Source organism: Carcharodon carcharias, chromosome 29 (genome assembly GCF_017639515.1).
Source record: "Carcharodon carcharias isolate sCarCar2 chromosome 29, sCarCar2.pri, whole genome shotgun sequence".
Taxonomy (NCBI): Eukaryota; Metazoa; Chordata; class Chondrichthyes; order Lamniformes; family Lamnidae; genus Carcharodon; species Carcharodon carcharias.
Window position 1 is genome coordinate 3014078 of NC_054495.1, and position 21631 is coordinate 3035708.

At 49.5% G+C, this 21631-nt stretch overlaps 1 protein-coding gene across 2 annotated transcripts; it reads right to left on the bottom strand.

Moving 5' to 3' along the window:
* Positions 1 to 915: 915 nt before the first annotated feature.
* LOC121271030 (trypsin-like) lies at positions 916 to 11247 on the bottom strand. 2 transcript variants are annotated; one of them, XM_041176717.1, is made up of 6 exons: positions 11230 to 11247; positions 6053 to 6231; positions 3720 to 3970; positions 3119 to 3128; positions 2165 to 2294; positions 916 to 1065 (listed from the first exon to the last, which is right to left on the bottom strand). In XM_041176717.1, exons 1-6 carry the CDS (start codon positions 11245 to 11247, stop codon positions 916 to 918), a joined length of 738 nt encoding a protein of 245 aa, XP_041032651.1. The 2 variants fall into 2 exon arrangements, with proteins under 2 accessions (XP_041032651.1, XP_041032652.1); XM_041176718.1 differs by lacking the exons at positions 3119 to 3128; positions 11230 to 11247 and adding an exon at positions 6426 to 6465 and having other exon boundaries at positions 2165 to 2301; positions 6053 to 6209.
* Positions 11248 to 21631: the final 10384 nt, after the last annotated feature.

Genomic DNA, 21631 nt, shown 5'->3' on the forward strand with positions numbered 1-21631 from the left:
AACTGGAGTCAGTCGGGAATAAAGGGGAAAACTATCCACTGGTTGGAGTCATACTGAGTACAAAGGAAGATGGTTGTGGCTGTTGGAGGTCAGTCATCTCCGATCCAGGACATCACTGCAGGAGTTCCCCAGGGTAGTGTCCTCAGCCCAACCATCTTCAGCTGCTTCATAAATGACCTCACTTCAATCATAAGATCAGAAATGGGGATGTTCGCTGATGGTTGCAAAATGTTCAGCAGCATTCATGACTCCTCAGATACTGAAGCAGTCCATGTCCAAATGCAGCAAGACCTGGACAATATCCAGGTTGAGCTGACAAGTGGCAAGTAACATTCACACCACACCAGTTCCAGGCATGACCATCTCCAATAGACAGAATCCAACTATTTCCCCCAGCTGTTCAATGGCTTTACCATTGCTGGCACCCAGCACCCACAAGGCCTTTGAGCAGGGCGGGAGAAATGGGGTTTTGGGGGACGGGGGCGGGGAGAGAGAGTTCCAGATTTTTGTGTAAAGAAGTGACATCACCCCCTGAACGGTCTGGCTCAAATTTTAACATTCGGCCCCCTTGTTCTGGACTCTTTCCCTCCTCCCACCACCCACCCCGCCACCAGCCCCAACCACCAGAGGAAATAGTTTCTCTCTATCTAACCTATCGAATCCTTTGGTCATCTTCAACCGCTCGGTTAGTAAACTCAAGCAAACAGGAGCCAAGTTGATGCGATCAAGGGGAGGGAAGAACACTGAGGGTGGGAGTTCATCAGACTGGAAAAGACAAAGTGTGGTCTACTTTTACAATTTTTTTTATTAATTCTTTACTTGAGCTGGTACAGAAAGGTCAGGCCTAGGACCCAGAGCAGAGAATTATTCAGCACCATCTTAGATTGGAGGGTTCTTCCCTACCAGGTGATGACCTCAGTTTGCGGCGATGGTGTCCTGGATCCAGGACACGTAATTGCAGACCTTGGTGTAGACTCCGGGGTAGCCTCTGTCCGCACAACCGTACCCCCAGGACACGATGCCCTGGAGCACTCCATTACACACGACGGGACCACCGGAGTCTCCCTGTGGAAGAACAGCACATCAAATCCATCAGCAGCTCCGCACGGTGAGGTCAGCGCTTAAAGACAGTTCGAAACCCGCGTGCTCACCGCAAACATTCAACCACACCGAATATTGGCCAACCTTATATGGCAGAGCTTAAGTCTGGTTCTCCTTGCTTTTGTATAGCGTCTGTATCATAGTTAAACGTCCCCAAGAAGTTTCGCAGCAACGTTAATCAGATGGCATTTGACATGGAGAGCCGTAAGAAAATATCAGGGATGGGTGATCAAAAGCTCGGTCAAAAAGGCTGGAGCGTCTTAAAGGAGGAGAGAGAGAGAGAGAAAGAGAGAGCACGTGAACAAGAGAGAGACAGAGAGAGGGGGAGAGATTTAGGGAGGGAATTCAGCAGCTTAGGGCCCCAGGCAGCTGAAGGCAGGGCCACCAATGGTGGAGCGATGGGAATCGCGGAATGGTTAAGTGGACGGAAATGGAGGAGCACAGAAATCTCGGAGGGTTATAGGGGCTGCAGGGGGTTACAGAGATATGGAGGAGTGTAGCTTTTGGAGGAGGTTAAACAGATCGGGAGGGTGTACGGACTGGAGGAGGTTACAATGATAGGGAGTGTTGTAGGGACTGGACGAGGTTACAGAGTTAGGGAGGGTTGTAGGGACTGGAGGAAGTTACAGAAATAGGGAGGGTTTTAGAGGCTGGAGGAGGTTACAGAGATAGGGAGAGTTGTCGGGGCTGGAGGTGGTTAGAGAGATAGGGAGGGTTGTCGGGGCTGGAGGAGGTTACAGAGATAGGGAGAGTTGTAGGAACTGGAGGAAGTTACGGAGATAGGGAGGGTTTTAGAGGCTGGAGGAGGTTACAGAGATAGGGAGGGTTGTCGGGGCTGGAGGAGGTTACATTTGATATTGAGGGATGTAGGTTCTGCAGGAGGTTAAAGTACATGGTTCAGATGGGAGGGCCATTCGGTCCATCCTGTGCATGCTGGCTCTCGCAGGGAACAATCCAGTTGAGCCCCGCTCTTACCGCCTTTACCCCCGCTCCCCTCCCACCCGTGATAGGGAGGGTGGGGGGGGTCTCTCTGGGCTGTCTCGTATTGTCCAAGGGCCCGTACCTGGCAAGAATCCTTCCCGCCACCCAGATAACCGACGCACATCATGTTGTTGGTGATCAACCCAGGGTAGGAACCTTCACAAGCGGCATTGCTGAGAACCGGCGCATCCAGGCACTGCAGCCGGTCCCCGCTGACCACTAAATCAAAACAAAGGTTAGAGGTTAGAGGGCGCGCGATCTTATCCACACCTACGTGGGGGTCAAAACATTCGATGCTGCACATTCTCACTTCCAACGAATGACCGCGCATTTCCAAAACAACCTCAGCCCTTCTCACAACACCTCACAGCCAGTGACGCACTTTTCAAAGTCTTGGATTGCAGGAGACAGAGCAGCTGGTTTGTGCACAGCAAGATCCCGCGAACCGCAAAGAGATAATTACTTGAAGATCTGTTTCGGTGTTGGTGGTGGTGGTGGGGGGTGGGGGTTGGGGGTTGGGGGCGTGGGGGATGCCCATTGGTCCAGATCACAGGGCGCAGCTCCCTCCCTCTCTTCTCCAAAACGTAGGGGCTGGGACATCTTTCACACCAGCCTGAGAAGACCAGGCGAGGGACTGGGCGAGGAAGCGTCTCACCTGAAAAAGACGGCACCGCTGGGTGTGCAGCACTCCCTTGGTGCGGACACCAGGAGGGCTCAGGTTTCTGGAGTGAAGGTTCAAACCCAAGTTCCCCCGGTTCCAAGCAGAGGGGCCTTCGCACTGGGTGACACAACACTTAGTGGCTGCCTGAGATCCATAGGGGAAAGCTTCATAGTCTTATCTCAGGGTCAGAGCATCACAGCTTCCAACCCTCAATGCATCGTAATCTCTGCTCACATTTCAGGGTGATGCGGGGGGCGGGGGGGGGGGGGGTGGGGTGGTGGTGGTGGGTGTGGGTGGGGGTGAGTGTGCAGGAGGCGGGGGGCTGGGTGGGGGGAGGGTTCAGGAGGCGGGGGTGGAGGGGCACCGTACTATGACTGGTCAGCACCTTCCACAAGGCTCTAAACCGAGACCTTCTGCCATGAGCTCGGCTGGATGTGGAAGGACCTGTGGGATGGTTGAGGGAGAGCAGGGTGCCCTCGCTGGACCATCATTAGCACCCACCACCCCCACCCCAGCTCACCCCACACCAATCCCACCACCCCACCCCACCTCACCCCACACCCACCTCACCACACCACCCCAACACGACTGAGAGCAGGTCGACCAGCCGTGACTCTCAGCGCTATTTGTGGGATCATTCTGTGCACAGCCAAGCAGCTGCGGCATTTAGCTGGAGGTCGACATGCGCTGGGTGTCAGGGTAATGGGTCGGGTGAAGGGACGAGGCGCTCGAGAGAGACGGGAGTTTGCGCTACATCAACAGGAAGAGACGCCGGCCGCATTCAAGGTGAGGAACGTTCTTTGCTGATAAATGTCGGCCTGTTTACTGAAGACCCTGTGGGATTATTGCTCTCGGTACAGCTCAGTGTAAGAGCTTCATCTTCCGGCCCATTGCTAAACCCTGACCTCCATCCCACACACCCCCAGCGAGCACTCGCGGAGACTCTGGACGAGTCAGCTCCCTCTCTGCCCCTTACCGTGGGACTCGGTGTCTCCCCAGCCGGCTACCAGGCAATAGTCCCCGGTAGAGGCACAGCTTCTCGGCAGGGCGATGGTCCCCACGTTGCTGTTGAGTGTGGCAGGTTTGGACAGTTTGATCAGCATGATGTCGTTGTCCAGGGTGCGGTAGTTAAACCCGGGGTGTCTGATGACTCTGGCGGCTCTAATGAATTGCTCGGTGCCCTCTCTGGCCGTGATGTCGTGCTCCCCCAGACGCACCTGGATACCACTAGGAATAAGATAGAGAACCAGCTTAGAGCGTGACTGTGCTTGACCGGTGGCCAACTTGCTTCAGCCCATTGGCGCGCAGCGCTAACTCGGCTGTTCCCTATCAGCTTCCAGGGCTTGGAACGACAGTAAAGAGAATGCTAGTCTGTTTTCCACAGGGCAATGATAAGGGCTCGTGACCACTTGGGAAGACAGGAAGAGAGGCCTCTTGGGCCCATCCTCCATTTTTGTTGCCAATGGTAAATGTTAAGCCCCAGTTCACAGCCCTTTCTGAATATCCCTCAGTCCCTTAACTCCCAATTCAGTGTCAATACGTCAGTTTATCATCTGAAGGTCTTCGGGGTGGAGGGGTATGCGTGTGTGGGTCTCATAATTCCACCCCACTACTCTTTGGAGGAAAAGTTATTTTCTTTCCCCCTGTAATCCTGAATCCCACACAGGAGTCAGCAAAATCTGAGGTTGCTCGAGAGGCCACAAATGGAGGAGTGTACAGAGGCAGCGAGGGTTGTAGGGGCTGGAGGAGGTTACAGGGATAGTGAGGGTTATTGGGGCTGGAGGAGGTTAAAGAAATAAGGACGGTTGCAGAGGCCGGAGGTGCTTACAGAGATAGGAAGGGGAGTAGGGGTTCGAGGAGGTTGTAGAGACAGGGAGGGTTGTAGGGGCTGGAGGGTATCACAGAGATAGGGAAGGTTGTAGAGGCTGTTGGAGGTTACAGAGATAGGGAGGGTTGTAGGGGCTGGAGGAGTTTACAGAGATAGGGAGGGTTATAGTCACTGGAGGAGGTTACAGAGATAGGGAGGGTTATAGGCACTGGAGGAGGTTAAAGAGATAGGGAAGGTTGTAGGGGCTGGAGGGGGTTACAGAGATAAGGAGAGTTGTAGGCACTGGATCGGGTTACAGATATAGGGAGGGTTGAAGGCACTGGAGGAGGTTGGAGATCAGGAGGGTTGTAGGGGTTGGAGGAGGTTACCGAGATAGGGAAGGTTGTAGGGGCTGGAGGAGGTTACAGAGATAATGAGGGTTGTAGGAGCTGGAGGAGTTTACAGAGGTAGGGATGGTTATAGGTTATGGAGAGGGGTACGTAGGGAGCGGGCAAGTGATCATGCATTGGTTTGAAAGCAAGGATGAGAATTTTAGAGTTAATGACTTGCAGACTGGGAGCCAAGGTTAGTCAGCGAGCAACAGAGGCTGATGAGGGAATAGGAGTTGCTGTGAGTTTGGGTATGGGGCAGTGAAGTTTTGGAGACCAGAACTACACGCTGTGTTATGGATACAGTCTCCGCAAAGCCTTGTACAATTGCAGCAAGACCTGTTTTTTCCGGTACTTCAATCCCCTTGCAATAAAGGACAACATGTTGTTTGCTTTCTTTGTGCTCCTTGAACAGTGGGATCTTGCCTCTTTCAACATCAACATTTCTATGTTTCAAGATATTCGACTTTTCTAAATTCGCTGATCAAAGTGAAGAACCTCACCCTTCCGCACATTATATTTCAGCTATTGTTATTCCGTTGTGCAGTGTCTTTTTGAGAACGCTTTCATTGAATCAGAATTTACCACAGAAACTGGTCATTTAGCCCAACTGCGCTGTGCCACTGTTTTACACTCCATTCAAGCCTCTCGTACACACTCATCCCCCTAACAGCCTTCAAGATCACGGAGGCTGGCCTACAGCATGCTGGAGTAGTCGAGCTTGAGGTGGATGAGGGTTTCAACAGTAGATAAGCTGAGGCAGGGACGGAGTGGGGTGATGTTACGGAGATGGAAATGGGCTGTCTTGGTGATGGAGATGATAGGGGGATGGATGCTCAGCTCAGGGTTAACTGGACAATGAGGGTGAGAATGGTCTGGTCAGATAGTGACCAGGGAGGGGAAGGGGGGGTATCGATGACTGAGGAACGGAGTTGGTCACGGGGATTGAAGGCAATGGCTTCAGTCATCCCAACCTTCCCCACACGATGCAAACACAATCTTGGGACCCTCATTGAGAAACCTGCAAAACTCGAGAACCAAGCTCTTGGTTCGAAGCATAAACTCTCCCTTTGACCTTTTAACCTCTTTTCATGCAGAGCCCTCAGTACTTGCCTCAGATAGCAGTGAGTGGCGGAGACCACCCATTCGGGGTGGATCAGAGATCCCCCACAATTGTGCCATCCCACGTTGAGAGAGACAATCCAGGGCACTGAGTGTTTCACACATTCATAACCACCAACAATCTTGTCATCATTGCGAGGGGCAGCAGCTGTGGTTCCAAGAGAAGAGAGCTCACCGTTAAACACTGGAGTAAACGGAGGGACAAGCTGCAGAGAGAGACAGAGAGAGAGCGAAAGACAGAGAGTCAGAGAGAGAGATGGCGAGTAGAAGAGACAGGCTGGGAAAGACTTCAAGAGGTGGAGCAGAAAGAGTGAGAGAAAACTTGAGAGAGCCATGGGAAAGGAAGGAAGTGAGACATGTTTACCCGCAAAGCCCAGTGACACGGCGAGCAGAAGGATCTTCATCGTTGCTTCAGGTTTCACGATGGCTGACTGCAGACAGCAGGGCTGTTTTATAGGGTGTAGGAGCTCTGCTCTCAGAGAATAACACGAACACAAGATTCATTAATGATCACAAGTGGGGGATACGTCCTTGGGAACATGAGGGGCAGGTGTGTGTTTCTCAGTTTTGTTCCCTGGGTTGTTTCAGTGTTCAATCAGTAGAGTTCATGAGTGTAAATCTTAGGGCATGAGACAGTTTACAATTTAGGTAGGTTTAGAACTACAATTGGGTAAAATAATATTCCTTTTCTGGACTGCGAAACGAGAGACTTTAACAATAAGAATGGGATCCTTCCATGCACTGTGTGACACTGCTGATTCAACAAGATTATACTGGGACACAAAGAGTTAAATTTTAAGCATTGTTTTCTTGTCTCCTTTTGAGTTATGATGGTTAAGGGGGTGATCGGATTCAGGACTTTTTCACTGATGTGAAAGAATTCTCGATAGAGAGAAGCTATTTCCTCAGGATGGTGTTTGGGGGAGGGGAGAGTCCAGAACAAGGGGGCAGAATCTTCAAATTGGAGCCAGGCTGTTCAGGGGGTGATGTCAGGAAGAACATTCTTCACGCAATTTGGGGTGGAAATCTCTAACTCTCCCCTCCCACCCCACTCCCACAAAAAGCATTGAGGCTGGGAGGGGTCAATTGAAAGTTTCAAAACTGAGAGTAAGGGGGAGAGGGCCCAGGATACAAGGGAGAGCTCCCCTGCTCTGCTTCAAAATATTCGTTGGCATTTGTAAGTCCACTTGAGAGGGAAAATGCTTTAATACCCAAGTGACTGCACCCCTGATAGGGCAGCATGTAGTACAAGGGTATCTGCTACAGCAAGGGTTAATGTGGGACTGGGAACAGTCCTGCCCACAGTGTGAAGAAAGGAGCCACATTATCAGAGTCTGGCGAGTGTTGTGTGCTGGACAGAGACTAGTGTAGAAGGCAGCATTGATTTAGCGCCTAGCTTGGACTATACCCTGTATAAATGTACATAGCTATGCGTTATCAGTAAACGCATCAGCACCTCAATGCTTTTTTGTGGGAGTGGGGTGGGTGGGGAGAGTTCCAGATTCCCACCCGCCTTTGTGTGAAGAATGTGCTTCCTGACATCACCCCCTGAACAGCCTGGCTCCAATTTTATGATTCTGTCCCCTTGTTCTGGGCTCCCTCCTTCCCCAACACCAACCTGAGGAAATAGCTTCTCTCTATCGAGAATTCTTTCATATCAGTGAAAAATTCCTGAATCCGATCACCCTGTTAACCAGCATAACTCAAAAGGAGACCAGAAATCAATTCTTATAATTTAACTCTTTGTGTCCCAGTATAATTTTGCTGAATCAGTGTCACACAGTGCATGGAAGGATCCCATTCTTATTGTTAAAGTCTCTCGTTTCGCGGTCTGGGAAAGGAAAATTATTTAACCCTACTGTAGTTCTAAACCTACCTAAGTTGTAAACCGCTTTGCACCCACAGATTTACACTCATGAACTGTACTGATTGAACTCTGAAACAACCCAGGGAACAGAACTGAGAAACACACACCTGCCCCTCATGTTTCCAAGGACGTATCCCCCACTTGTGATCATTAATGAATCTTGTGTTCGTGTTATTCTCTGATAGCAGGGCTCCTACACCCTATAAAACAGCCCTGCTGTCTGCAGTCAGCCATCGTGAAACCTGAAGCAACAATTAAGATCCTTCTGCTCGCCGTGCCACTGGGCTTTGCTGGTAAACGTGTTCCACTTCCTTTCTTTCCCATTGCTCTTTCGAGTTTCCTCTGACTCTTTCTGCTCCTCCTCTCGAAGTCTTTCCCATCCTGTCTCTTCTACTCGCTGTCTCTCTCTCTCTCTCTCTCTCTGTCTCTCTCACTCTCTCTCTTTGTCTCTCTCACTCTTGTGTCTGTTTGTCTCTCACTCGCTGTTTCCCTGCCTCTGTCTCTTTAACTCGCTGTCTCTCTCTCTCTGTCCGTCTCTCTCTCTCTCTCTCTCCCTCTGTATCTCCCTCTGTCTCTGTCTCTCTGTTTCTGCTGCTTGTCCCTCCGTTTACTCCAGTGTTTAACACTGATCTCTCTTCTCTTGGTACCACAGCTGCTGCCCCTCGCGATGATGACAAGATTGTTGGTGGTTACGACTGCGTGAAGCACTCAGTGGCCTGGATTGTCTCTCTCAACGTGGGAAAGCAAATGTGTGCGGGATCTCTGATCCACCCCGAATGGGTGGTCTCCGCCGCTCACTGCTATCGGGGGCAAGTACCGAGGGCTCTGCGTGAAAATAGGTTAAAAGGTCAAAGTAAGAGTTTAGTTTCGAACCTAGAGCTTGGTTCTCGAGTTTTGCAGGCTTCTCGATGAGCGTCCCAAGATTGTGTTTGCATCGTGTGGGGAAGGTTGGGACGACTGAAGCCATTGCCTTTGGTCCCCGTGACCAACTCCGTTCCCCAGTCATTGATACCGCCCCCTTCCCCTCCCTGGTCACTATCTGACCAGACCATTCTCACCCTCGTTGTCCAGTTAACCCTGAGCTGAGCATCCATCCCCCTATCATCTCCATCACCAAGACAGCCCATTTCCACCTCCGTAACATAACCCCACTCCGCCCCTGCCTCAGCTTATCGCCTGCTGAAACTCTCATCCACCTCAAGCTCGACTACTCCAGCACGCTGTAGTCCAGCCTCCGTGATCTTGAAGGCTGTTAGTGTGATGAGGGTGAACGAGAGGCTCGAGTGGATCATAATGAATGGCAGAGCAGGCTCGAAGGGCCGAATGACCTTCCCCTGCTCCTGGTTTCTATGGACTCGAAACGTTAATGTGTTTCTCTCCACAGATGCTGTTGGATCTGCTGAGTATTTCCAGCACTTACTGTTTTCATTTCAGATTGCCAAAACTACACATACTAGTCCAGGTGTGGTCTCACCAAAACCCTGTACAACTAGAGCAAGAATTCTAAACTCACAGAGAGGACAGGACTCCTGGTCAGTATCCCACCTAAACTCACAGAGAGGACAGGACTCCTGGTCAGTATCCCACCTAAACTCACAGAGAGGACAGGACTCCTGGTCAGTATCCCACCTAAACTCACAGAGAATTCAGCTTGTCTGATCAATAAACTCACTGGCTGTTTGAGGCATCGTACTCTCTGCCAAACTAACAACTTTGATTGTCCACATCCCGACAGTGACCACACATTAAAAAATGGTTCATTGTCTGTGAAGCACATTTGGGTTTTCCGGTGGATGTGGATGTTGCTATACAAATGCAAACTCTTGCTTCACATATCTGCTGCAAACATCGTACATCATTCGATGCAGGGCAAGTACCGCAGTCAACAGTGAGGTAAATGACTCAGTAAAGATTTTATGTCGCCTTTGGCTGGTGCATGTTGGAAGAGCAATGTTAGCTCGGGACACTGGGAGTAAACCCCAACTCTGCTTCATACCTGTAATTTGACAGAGTGCAGTGTGTGTGCACGTGATTTGGCGGATTGCAATGTGTGTGACGTGACAGAGTGCAGTATGTGTGTGATTTGACGGATTGCAAAGTGTGTGTGATTTGACAGAGTGCAGTGTGTGTGCGTGTGTGTGATTTGACAGAGTGCAGTGTGTGTGTCTGTGATTTGTTGGATTGTATTGCTGTGATTTCTCTATTTGGACCCATTGTGGCGTCATACCTCTTGGCAGTTTTTAGGAATACAATCGGTAACTATTCCAAGATTCTGTATTTCTCCAGTTTATTAATGGGAGACAATTTCCCTGATCCCCCACTCTGTACCTTCCCACAGTCAGTTGTGTCTTTTACAGTGACCCCACATGTGACTGCATATCCCTGGCTTAGTAGCCAATCCCAGATTGAATAAACTTTGTGAAATGTGTTCCTTTCCCAGTTCTGTACCCTGCTGATCCCCAGTGCCTCGATGTCCCTGCGCTGCCTCCAAGCACCTGCCAGAAGGCTTATCCTGGTAGCATCACGAGTAGCATGTTCTGTGCTGGATTCATGGAGGCTGGGAAGGATAGCTGTCAGGTAAGGATGCAACATGCTGGTAAACACAGGACAGCGAGAGATTCTACTCTGCATTCTGTTGAATCTCCCCAAATCTGTCACCTCCCCAGTTTCACTGAAAGCAGAAAGATTCAGATGGAGACATAATCCTAATTCTTCCAGAGCAGTAACTGGATTCCCCCTGACTCACGGTCCAAATTGAACACCCCAAGGGTGAGACACCTGTGTATGTATTTCCCCCAACACTGTTACCGGGATAATGGATCTTCCTCCCTAAATGCAATGTGGGTGTACCTATACGTCATGGGCTGCAGCGGTTCAAGGAGGCAGCTCACCACCACTATCTGAGGGGCAATTAGAGATGGGCAATAAATGCTGGCCCAGCCAGAGATGCCCGCATCCCGTGAATGGATAAAAAATGCATTAATAAATGGGGCCTTATTCTCTGAGCTCCAGAGTGTCAGATTGGGGAGGGGTACCCCATCTCCTAGAGGAGAACTTAAGAAATAGGCGCAAGAGGTAACCATTCGGTCCCTCAAACCTGCTCAACCATTCAGTGAGGTTGAATGACCTGACTGTGGCCTTGATTCCAGATTCTTGCCAATTGTCCGTAATCCTTGAATCCCTCTCATCAATCAGAGTAGATCTCAGCATTGAAAATATTCAAAGACCCAGCTTCCTCTGCTCTCTGGGGTAGAGAATTCCAAACAATAATGACCCTCAGCGAGAAACAATGTATCTGCACCATAAGCAGAAGATCCATTCGATTGAGGCTGTGCCCCTTAGATTTGTCCAAGAGGAAACATCATCTCAGTGTCCGCCCTCTCCAAAACCCTCAGATTCATTTATGTTTCAATTAGATAACCAATCATTCCTCTAAACATCAATGGGTATAGGTCCAACCTCCTCCAGCCCCTACAACCCTCCCTATCTCCGTAAACTCCTCCAGCCCCTACAACCCTCCCTATCTCCGTAAACTTCTCCAGCCCCTACAACCCTCCCTATCTCCGTACCCTCCTCCAGCCCCTACAACCCTCCCTATCACTGTAACCTACTCCAGCCCTACAACTCTCCCTTTCTCTGTAACCTCCTCCAGCCCCTACAACCTTCCCTATCTCTGTAACCTCCTCCAGACCCTTAAACCCTCACTATTTCTGTAACCTCCTCCAGCCCCTAAACCCTCCCTATCTCTGCAACCTTCTCCAGCTCCTATAACCCCATCTTTGTAATCTGCTCCAGCCCCTAAATCTCTCCCTATCTCTGTATCGTCCTCCAGCCCCTACACTCCTCACTATCTCTGTATCCTCCTCCAGCCCCGATAACTTTCCCTATCTCTGTAACCTCCTCCAGCCTCGACATCCCTCCCTATTTCTGTAACCTCCTCCAAGCCCTACAACACAATGTCTATAACTTCCTCCAGCCCCTACATCCCTCCCTAACTCTGTTACGTCCTCCAGCCCCAACACTCCTCCCTAACTCTATATTCTCCACCAGCCCCGACAATTCTCCCTATCTCTGTAACCTCCTCCAGCATCTACTACCCTCCCTATCTCTGTAACCTCCTCCAACTCCTACAAACCTCCCTCTCTCTCTAACCTCCTCCTGCCCCTACAACCCTCCCTATTTCTATAATCTCCTCCAGCGACGACAATCCTCCACATCTCTGTATCCTCCTCCAGCCCCTAAAACCCTCTGAGATCTCTGAAGTCCACCAATTCCGGCCTCTTGAGCATCCCCCGATTCCCATCGCTCCACCATTGACGGCCGTGCCTTCCGCTGCCTGAGGCCCTAAGCTGTTGAATTCCCTCCCTAAATCTCTCCACCTCTCTCTCTCTCCCTCTGTTTCCTGTTTTAAGACGCTCCTTTAAACCTCCTTCTATAACCAAGCTTTTGGTCACCAGTCCCTAATATCTCCTTTATGTGACTCGGGGTCACAAATTCTTTGATAACTGCTGCTGTGCAGTAGCTTGGGATGTTCTATGATGTTTCTGGCCCTATGTAAATCCAAGTTGCTATTATTGTGTTCTGACATGATGCTGTACTCCTCACATAAAGGGCGATACAGGTGGTCCCCTGGTTTGCAATAGGAAGTTGGAAGGAATTGTCTCGTAGGGAATAGGCTGTGCAGAGAGAAATTACCCTGGAGTCTAAACAAAAGTCTGCAACTATATCTCCTGGATCAGGGACACAATGGAGAACAACTAGATACTTGCACACCGCATTGGTTCCTAACTGTGTGAACCCAATGGTCCATTAAATAAAACGATTAAATAAACACCGATGAAGCAATTCCTATTTTCCTGTTCGCAATATTTTGATAATCTGCACTCATCTCATTATACTACATCTCCCAGATGCATCTGAAAGCACGACAAACTCCTCTTCAATTCAATCACTACAACCCTCCCGATTTCTCTAATAGTGCGGCTACAAGAGCAGGTCAGAGGCTGAGAATCCTGCGGTGAGTAACTCACCTCCTGACTCCCCAAAGCCTGTCCACCATCTACAAGGCACCAGTTAGGAGTGTTATAGAATACTCCCCATTTGCCTGGATGAGTGCAGCTCCCACAACACTCAAGAAGCTCGACACCATCCAGGACAAAGCAGCCCTGCTTTATTGGCACCACATCCACAAACATTCACTCCCTCCACCACCGCACAGTGGCCGCAGTGTTTATCATCTACAAGATGAACTGCAGGAACTCACCAAGGCTCCTTCAACAGCACCTTCCAAACCCATGACCATCACTATCTAGAAGGAGAAGGGTAGCAGACACATGGGAGCACCACCACCTGGAAATTCCCCTCCAAGCCACTCACCATCCTAACTTGGAAATATATCGGCCGTTCCATCACTGTCGCTGGGTCAAAATCCTGGAACTCCCTCCTTAACAGCACTGTGGGTGTACCTACATCACAGGGACTGCAGTGGTTCAAGAAGGCAGCTCACCACCACCTTCTCCAGGGGCAATTAGGGATGGGCAATAAATGCTGGTCTAACCAGTGATGCCCACATCCTGTAAATGAATGAAAAATAACCAAACAAAGTGACAGCACAGAAAGAGGCCATTCAGTCCATCGTGCATGATTCTCTCTTTGAAGGAGCAGTTCCATTGAGTCCTAAATTCTGCTTATTGTCCTCAGTCCTGTAACTTCCGTATCCTCAAGTGTCTGTCCAACTCCCTTTCCAAATTATTTATCAAATCAGCTTGCACCACTTTTTCAACTCCACGCTTCCTGTTGAACCCGTCTCCAGAGGGTGAACAACACTCTATCAACGCCTCTGAACATTTCGGCAAAACACTGTTAGGGTCACATGTTAGCCTTCTTTCTCCTCTGGAGAGGTGGTGGCCTTGAGGTAGGGTTACTAGACCAATAAAAGGCCCAAGCTAGTCCCCTGGGGATGCAAGTTGTAATGTCACTCAGTTAATTGGTAGAATGTAAGTCCTATTAATGAGCCAGTAGTTAAAAAGCCAGTCTTAGCAATGGGGACCATGAAACGATCATCAATGGTCATCAAAGTCCAACTGCTTCACAAACGCCCCTTAGGGAGGTAAATCCGCCCTCCTTACCCGGTCTGGCCAAACGTGACTCCAGGCCCACATCAGTGGGGTTGACTCTTAACTAGCCCCTGAAATGGCTGAGCAAATCCGCACACTGCTACACCAAAAAGGTGGACCACACGGCGTCGGCTTATGGTGTACCTACACCACATGTGGCCTGCAGCGGTTTAGAAGATTCATATTCCAGGCAGAGTTAGATAGATTTTTCATAGACAAGGGAGTCAACGGTTATAGTACAGGGCAAAAGGGGGATGGGAAGGGGGGTGTTTGGTGGGGGTGGACGGTGGGGGGTGGGGGTTAGACAGGAAAGTGGCGTCGAGTCCACAAGCTGATCAGCCATGATCCTATTGAAGAGTGAAGCAGACTCAAAGGGCTGAATGGCCTCCTTCTACTCTCCTGTTCCTATGACAACTCACCATCATTTTCTCAAGGTCAATTAGGAATGGGTAACAAATGCTGGTCTAGCCAACGATGACAACATCCGTGAAATGACTCTCCAGTACAAGCACATCCAGTTGTCGCTAGCCTAAACACCTCCATGTGCCTCTAGCCCGAGCACCTCCAGGTGCCTCTAGCTCACCACCTCCAGATGCCTCTTGCCCACCACCTCCAGATGCCTCTAGCCCACCACCTCCAGCTCCCTCTAGCCCAAGTACCTCCAGGTGCTTCTAGCCCAAGCACCTCCGGGTGCTTCTAGCCCAAGCACCTCCAGGTGCCTCTAGCCAAAGCACCTCCAGGTGCCTCTAGCCCAAGCACCTCCATGTGCCTCTATCCCAAACACCTCCAGGTGCCTCTACCCATAGCTCCTCTAGGTGTCTCTAGCCCAATCACCTCCAAGTGCCTCTAGCCAAAGCAGCTCCACTTCCCTCTACCCAAAGCACCTCCAGTTCCCTCTAGCCAAAGCCCCTCCAGTTCCCTCTAGCCAAAGTACCTCCAGTTCTCTCTAGCCAAAGCACTTCCACTTTCCTCTAGCCAAAGCACCTTCAGCTCCTTCTAGGCAAAGCACCTCCTGTTCCTTCTAACCAAAGCACCTCCAGTTCCTTCTAGCCAAAGCACCTCCAGTTCCCTCTAGACAAACCACATCCCGTTCTCTCCAGCCCAAACACCTCCATGTCTCTATAGCCCAAACACCTCCAGGTATCTCTAGCCATGCACCTCCAGTTCACTCTAGCCCAAAAAACCTCCAGTTCCCTCCAGCCAAAGCACCTCCAGCTCCCTCCAGCCAAAGCACCTCCAGTTCATTCTGGCCCAAAGAACTTCCAGTTCCCTCTAGCCAAAGCATCTTCTGTTCCCTCTAGCCAAAGCACTTGCAGTTCCCTCTAACACAAGCACCTGCAGTTCCCTCTAGCCAAAGCACCTCCAATTCCCTCTAAGACAAGGACCTCCAGTTCCCTCTAGCCAAAGCATCTCCAGTTCCCTCTAGCCAAAGCACCTCCAGTTCCCCCAAGCCAAAGCACCTCCAGTTCCCTCTAGCCCAAGCACCTCCAGGTCTCTCTAGACCAAACACCTCCAGTTCCCTCTATCCCGAAGACATCCAATTCTCTCTGGGCCAAACACTTCCAGTCCTATCTAGTCGAAGCACCTCCAGTTCTCTGTAGTCCAAACACCTCCAATTCTCTCTAGTCCAAACACATCCAGGTGTTTCTAGCCCAAACACCTCCAGTCCTATCTTGTCCAAACACCTCCAGGTCTCTCCTGTCCAAACACCTCCAGTTCTCTCTGGTCCAAACTCCTCCAATTCTCTCTTGTCCAAACTCCTCCAGTTCTCTCTAGTCCAAATCCCTCCAGGTCTCTTTAGTCCAAACCCCTCCAGGACTCTCCAGTCCAAACCCCTCCATGTCTCCCTAGCTCAAACCCCTCCAGGTCTCTCTAGTCCAAACCACTCCAGGTCTCTCTGTTTGAAACTCCTCCAGTTCTCTCTAGTCCAAACACATCCAATTCTCTCTAGCTCAAACACCGCCAGGTCTCTCTAGTCCAAACACCTCCAGTACTCTCTAGTCCAAACACATCCAGTTCTCACAAGCCCAAACACCTCCAGGTCTCTCTAGCCCAAACACCTCCAGGTCTCTATAGTCAACCAGCACAGTAACTCAAGTCCTGTATCCATGTGAGATAATGACGTACAGTGTCTATTTTTAAAACCAGTGGCATTGAGTGAATGTCTTTTTACTGCTGGAGCACCTGCTTCATTCTAAACTGTCTTTTTTTGTGGAAATCTCCACTAAAATCCACAAATTTTCAGTAAGTGTTACTGCAGGTGTTGCACAGAAGAGGAAGTTTGGTGCTGAAAATCTTGCAAAATACAAAGCTGAGACTCAAATTGATGCTTTCTGCCACCTCCCCTTGCATGTAGCTATGGGGGTGAGCCACTTAGTGACATAGATGCCTCCCAACAAACAATCGTCTTTTTTATTTCAACACAAAAGCAAAACACTTGCAGATGCTGGAAACCTGAAATAAAAACAGAAAATGCCGGAAATACCCAGTACGTCTGTCTCCTCTTGCCTGATGAGTTTATTTTCCTCTTTTTTTAAGTTTCACTGTGCCTCCTCCTGCCCACGCAACAGGACCACGCCAGATGGCCGCCAATGCCTATCTGCCCATGCACGCTGGTCTGCGAATGTGCAGAAATCCAGGAGCAGCTTAGAAAGTTAGGGGTTGAGCTGCTTCTGCTAAGAAATAGTTGGCTCAGACAGCGATGACCATTGGCAAAACCTGGACACAGAGTGTGCTGATGAGTAACTGTTGGATTGTGTAGGACTGAGCTGTCAATCCCAGCCACGATTTACTCCTCTGAGTCACCGAGTGCCTATTGGATCTGGACATCATTATTACAAGAGGGAAAGTGGAAATCGTAGATATCTCTGTGCGGCACACAAAGTGCCTCGAATGTTATTAATCCTTCCTTCTCCCGGAAACGTATTCTGGTTAAAAAATCTCACTAAGTTCCCACAACAAAAAATATGCCTTCTGTCTCACTTCAAGGCCCATGTATTAGTCCTGTTCATCCTTATTGTGTAATTGTATTCCTGTGTATTGGCAAAATGCTGCCTTTTGGCTATGTGGCTGACATACGGTAAAGCCCGAGGTCAACAAACACACTCCACTGCCAAAGAATCAACCCTCACTGTATTTCAACTCAGACACCCGTCTCGAATTAAGGCAATATCCATCCTATCAACCAAACTCAACTCACAATCCTGTCAAATCAAGCCTCAGGCCTCGCCCTCGTAACGCGCTAGGTTGCCGACCTCTTTAATGCGAGTCTGAAGTCAGACTTGCTCCTACTGTGACATGAGGTGGTGTAAGAGGTGCGATCCTGCAGCACTACACCCCTGGTTAAGGAAGAATTTAAACGCTGTCCAGTGCAACAACGGGTTCCTATCATCACCGCCGACGCCAGGAGATGAGAGAAGGAATATTGATCCAGGAATTCCAGAAACTGGGAGGAAAAGGGAATTTTGGCTCTAATGTTTCACAAAGCTCTTCATCACTGGAGGAGTTTCCCCCCCCTCACCTCGCGTGTGGATTTGCTGTGGTCTAATCAATAGAGACTGATCATTCTGATTAGTCAATAACTTCATTATTATAGGATCAGGTGGCTACTAGTGTGGTCGAAGGTGGACCCTGGGTTATCGAAAATCTAGGACTTCCTATCCCGACAGGTGGAATATAAAAGCAGGAAAGTCTTCCTGTAACTGGTTTTGGTCTTGTAATAGGGCTAAGACCACACACTCTATAATTTTATTAAACATATATATGTTATGTGTAATTACTTCCTAAACTTTTAAAACTGGACAATGACCTTTTCAAATGCCTGAATCTGAATGTCTGGCTGTGACCCTTGACCAATAGAAGCTGTCTTGCACCAATTTGCATCTCATTATATCTGAAGATACACTAATGACCCCTGTGGGCTGCAGAGACCAAATTAAAAGTGAATTATATGAAGGCCATGTACATTTCATAAGACAGGCCTGGCCACCGCAGTCTGCTAGGACAAAGAGACCTGTAACCTTCTTTTCAAATTGTTAATGGTTGGAACTTTGAGAAAGAAATATACACCCTTGGTTAAAACCAATTTGGAGAGGTGGGTGTCATGTGATATAACGCCCCCTAGCTCGGAGAATTAGTTATACCATCTTGCTGCACAGAGTAGCTTGATTTACAGATGCCAAGGTGCCGAGTGATTTTTCGATCAGTGGGGAAGTGGCGAGTAATATGTTCTCCATAAGATATTCCCTCGTAAATAATTTCAAGAGGGCGTCTGACAGTTATTTGAGGAATTTTCAAGGTTATGCATAAAAGTGATAAGAGGGTGGTGGTGAGCTGCCTTCTCGAGCCGCTGCGGTCCTTGTGGTGTAGGTACACCCACAGTGCTGTTAGGGAGAGACTTCCAGGATTTTGACCCAGCGACAGTGAAGGGGCAGCCAATAAAGTTCCAAGTCAGGATGGTGAGTGGCTTGGGCAGGGTCTTGCAGGTGGTGGCATTCCCATGCGTCTGCTGCCCTTGTCCTTCTACATGACAGAGGTTGCGGGTTTGGGCGGGTGATTAGGGAACGTGGGACCCATGCAGCAAGGCAGGTTTTTTGACCCTTTAGAGGAAATTTAAAGAGATGCAGCTACCTAAAGCTCTGAGGCTGCACGTGGTGGGAACCAGAGGTCTGACAATTCTCTTCCTCTTCAAAGTGGCTGGCGATAGTTTTAAAGTAGTTGTCCAAGAGGTAGAAAAGTAAAGCACACAGGCCAGGACCTGCAGTTACTGGAATGTGACCCTGAAGATGCATATACCGGGAATTTGAGTCCCATTATCCAGGACAGAGTTACTCTACTTCATTTTCCTCAACATAACTTTTCCTGGATGCATATTCAGCTTCCCCACTCACGTCCAATTGATACAACATAGGCCCATCACCTGAATCCCTTTATCCCTTTCTCTCCCAATGCTGTTTTATGGCTCTGCTTTTGGAAGCTGAGATAGAGCTTATAAAAGGTCACAGATAATAGAATTTGACTATTAACCTTCCTCCCTACTCCAAATGCTTAACTGGCTTTCCAAATCCCTTAATCTATCCAGTTAGAGATTGGCAGAATATTATAACCTTGGACTGAGATTACTTGCATAATGCAACATCAGGTATATAGGAACAGCAGAAGGCCATTCAGCCCCTCGAGCTGGTTCCGCTATTCAAAGAGATCGTTGCCAATCTGTCTCCTAACTCAATATGTCTATCTTTTCCCCCTTGAGCCACATAAAGAGACTTTAGGGACAGGGGATCAAAAGCTTGGTCCAAGAATTCGGTTTTTAAGGACAGTCTTAAAGGAGAGGAGAGAAAGAAAGAGTGAGAGGAGGATAGGTTTAGGGAGGGAGTTCCAGAGTTTTGGACCCGGGCAGATGATGGCACGGCTGCCAATGGTGGAGCGATGGGAATCGGGGGATGTTCAAGAGACCGGAATTGGAGGAGAGCAGAGACCTTGGAGGGTTGTAGTGGCTGGAGGGTGTTACAGAGATAGGGAGGGTTGTCGGGTCTGGAAGAGGTTATAGATTTAGGGAGGGTTGTAGGGGCTGGAGGGTGTTACAGAAATTGGGAGGGTTGTAGGGTCTGGAAGAGTTTACAGATTTAGGGAGGGTTGTAGGGGCTGCACGGGGTTACAGAAACAGGGAGAGTTGTCGGGGCTGGAGTGGGTTACAGAAACAGGGAGGTTTGTAGGGGCTGAAGGAGATTACAGAGACAAGGAGGGTTGTAGGGACTGGAAGGGGTTACAGCGATAGGGAGTGTTGTAGGAGCTGGAGGAGCTTACAGAGAGAGGGAGTGTTATGAGGGCTGGAGGAGGTTACAGAGATTGGCAGGGTTATAGGGGCTGCAGGAGGTTACAGAGATAGGGAGGGTTATAGGGGCTGGAAGAGGTTACAGAGATAGGGAGGGTTATAGGGGCTGGAGGAGTTTACAGAGATAGGGAGGGTTATAGCGGCTGGAGGAGGTTACAGAGATAGGGAGGATTGTAGGGGCTGGAGGAGTGTACAGAGAGAGGGAGGGTTGTAGGGGCTGGAGGAGGCTACAGAGATAGGGAGGGTTGTAGGTGCTGGAGGAGGTTACAGAGATAGGGAGGGTTGTAGGGGCTGGAGGAGGTTACAGAGAAAAGGAGAAGTGTCGGGGCTGGAGGAGGTTACAGAGATAGGGAGGGTTGTAGGTGCTGGAGAAGGTTACAGAGATAGGGAGGCTTGTAGGGCCTGGAGGAGGTTACAGAGATAGGGACGGTTGTAGGTGCTGGAGGAGGTTACAGATCTAGGGAGGCTTGTAGGGGCTGGAGGAGGTTACAGAGATAGGGAGGTTTATAGGGTATCGAGAGGGGTATGTAGAGAGGGGGCAAGTGATCATGTATTGGTTTGAAAGCAAGGATGAGAATTTTAGAGACAATGAGTTGTAGACTGGGAGCCAACGTTAGTCAATGAGCAACAGAGGCTGATGAGGGAACAGGAGTTGCTATGAGTTTGGGTATGGGGCAGTGAGATTTTGGGGACCACAACTAGGCACTGTGTTATGGATACAGTCTCCGCAAAGCCTTGTACAATTGCAGCAATTCCTGTTTATTCCTGTACTTCAATTCCCTTGCAATAAAGGACAACATGTTGTTTGCTTTCTTTGTACTCCTTGAATGGTGGGTTCTTGCCTCTTTCAACATCAACGTTTCTACGTTTCAAGATATTCGACTTTTTTAAATTCAGTTATCAAAGTGAAGAACCTCACACTTCCCCGCACATTATATTTCAGCTATTGTTATTCGGTTGTGCAGTTTGTCTTTTCGATAACGCTTTCATTGAATCAGAATTTACCATAGAAACTGGTCATTTAGCCCAACTGCTCTGTGCCACTGTTTTACACTCCACTGGAGCCGCTCGTACACCCTCATCCCACTAACATCCTTCAAGATCACGGAGGCTGGCCTATGGTGTGCTGGATTAGTCGAGCTTGAGGTGGATGAGAGTTTCAACAGTAGATAAGCTGAGGCAGGGACGGACTGGAGTGATGTTACGGAGGTGGAAATGGGCTGTCCTGGTGATGGAGATGATAGGGGGATGGATGCTCAGGTCAGGGTTAACTGGACAATGAGGGTGAGAATGGTCTGGTCAGATAGTGACCAGGGAGGGGAAGAGGGGGGTATCGATGACTGGGGAACGGAGTTGGTCACGGGGACTGAAGGCAATGGCTTCAGTCATCCCAACCTTCCCCACACGATGCAAACACAATCTTGGGACCCTCATCGAGAAGCCTGCAAAACTCGAGAACCAAGCTCTCGGTTCGAAGCATAAACTCTCCCTTTGACCTTTTAACCTCTTTTCACGCAGAGCCCTCGGTACTTGCCCCCGATAGCAGTGAGCAGCGGAGACCACCCATTCGGGGTGGATCAGAGATCCCCCACACATGTGCCTTCCCATGTTGAGAGAGACAATCCAGGGCACTGAGTGTTTCACACACTCGTAACCACCAACAATCTTGTCATCATCGCGAGGGGCAGCAGCTGTGTTACCAAGAGATGAGAGATCACCATTAAACACTGGAGTAAACTGAGGGACAAGCAGCA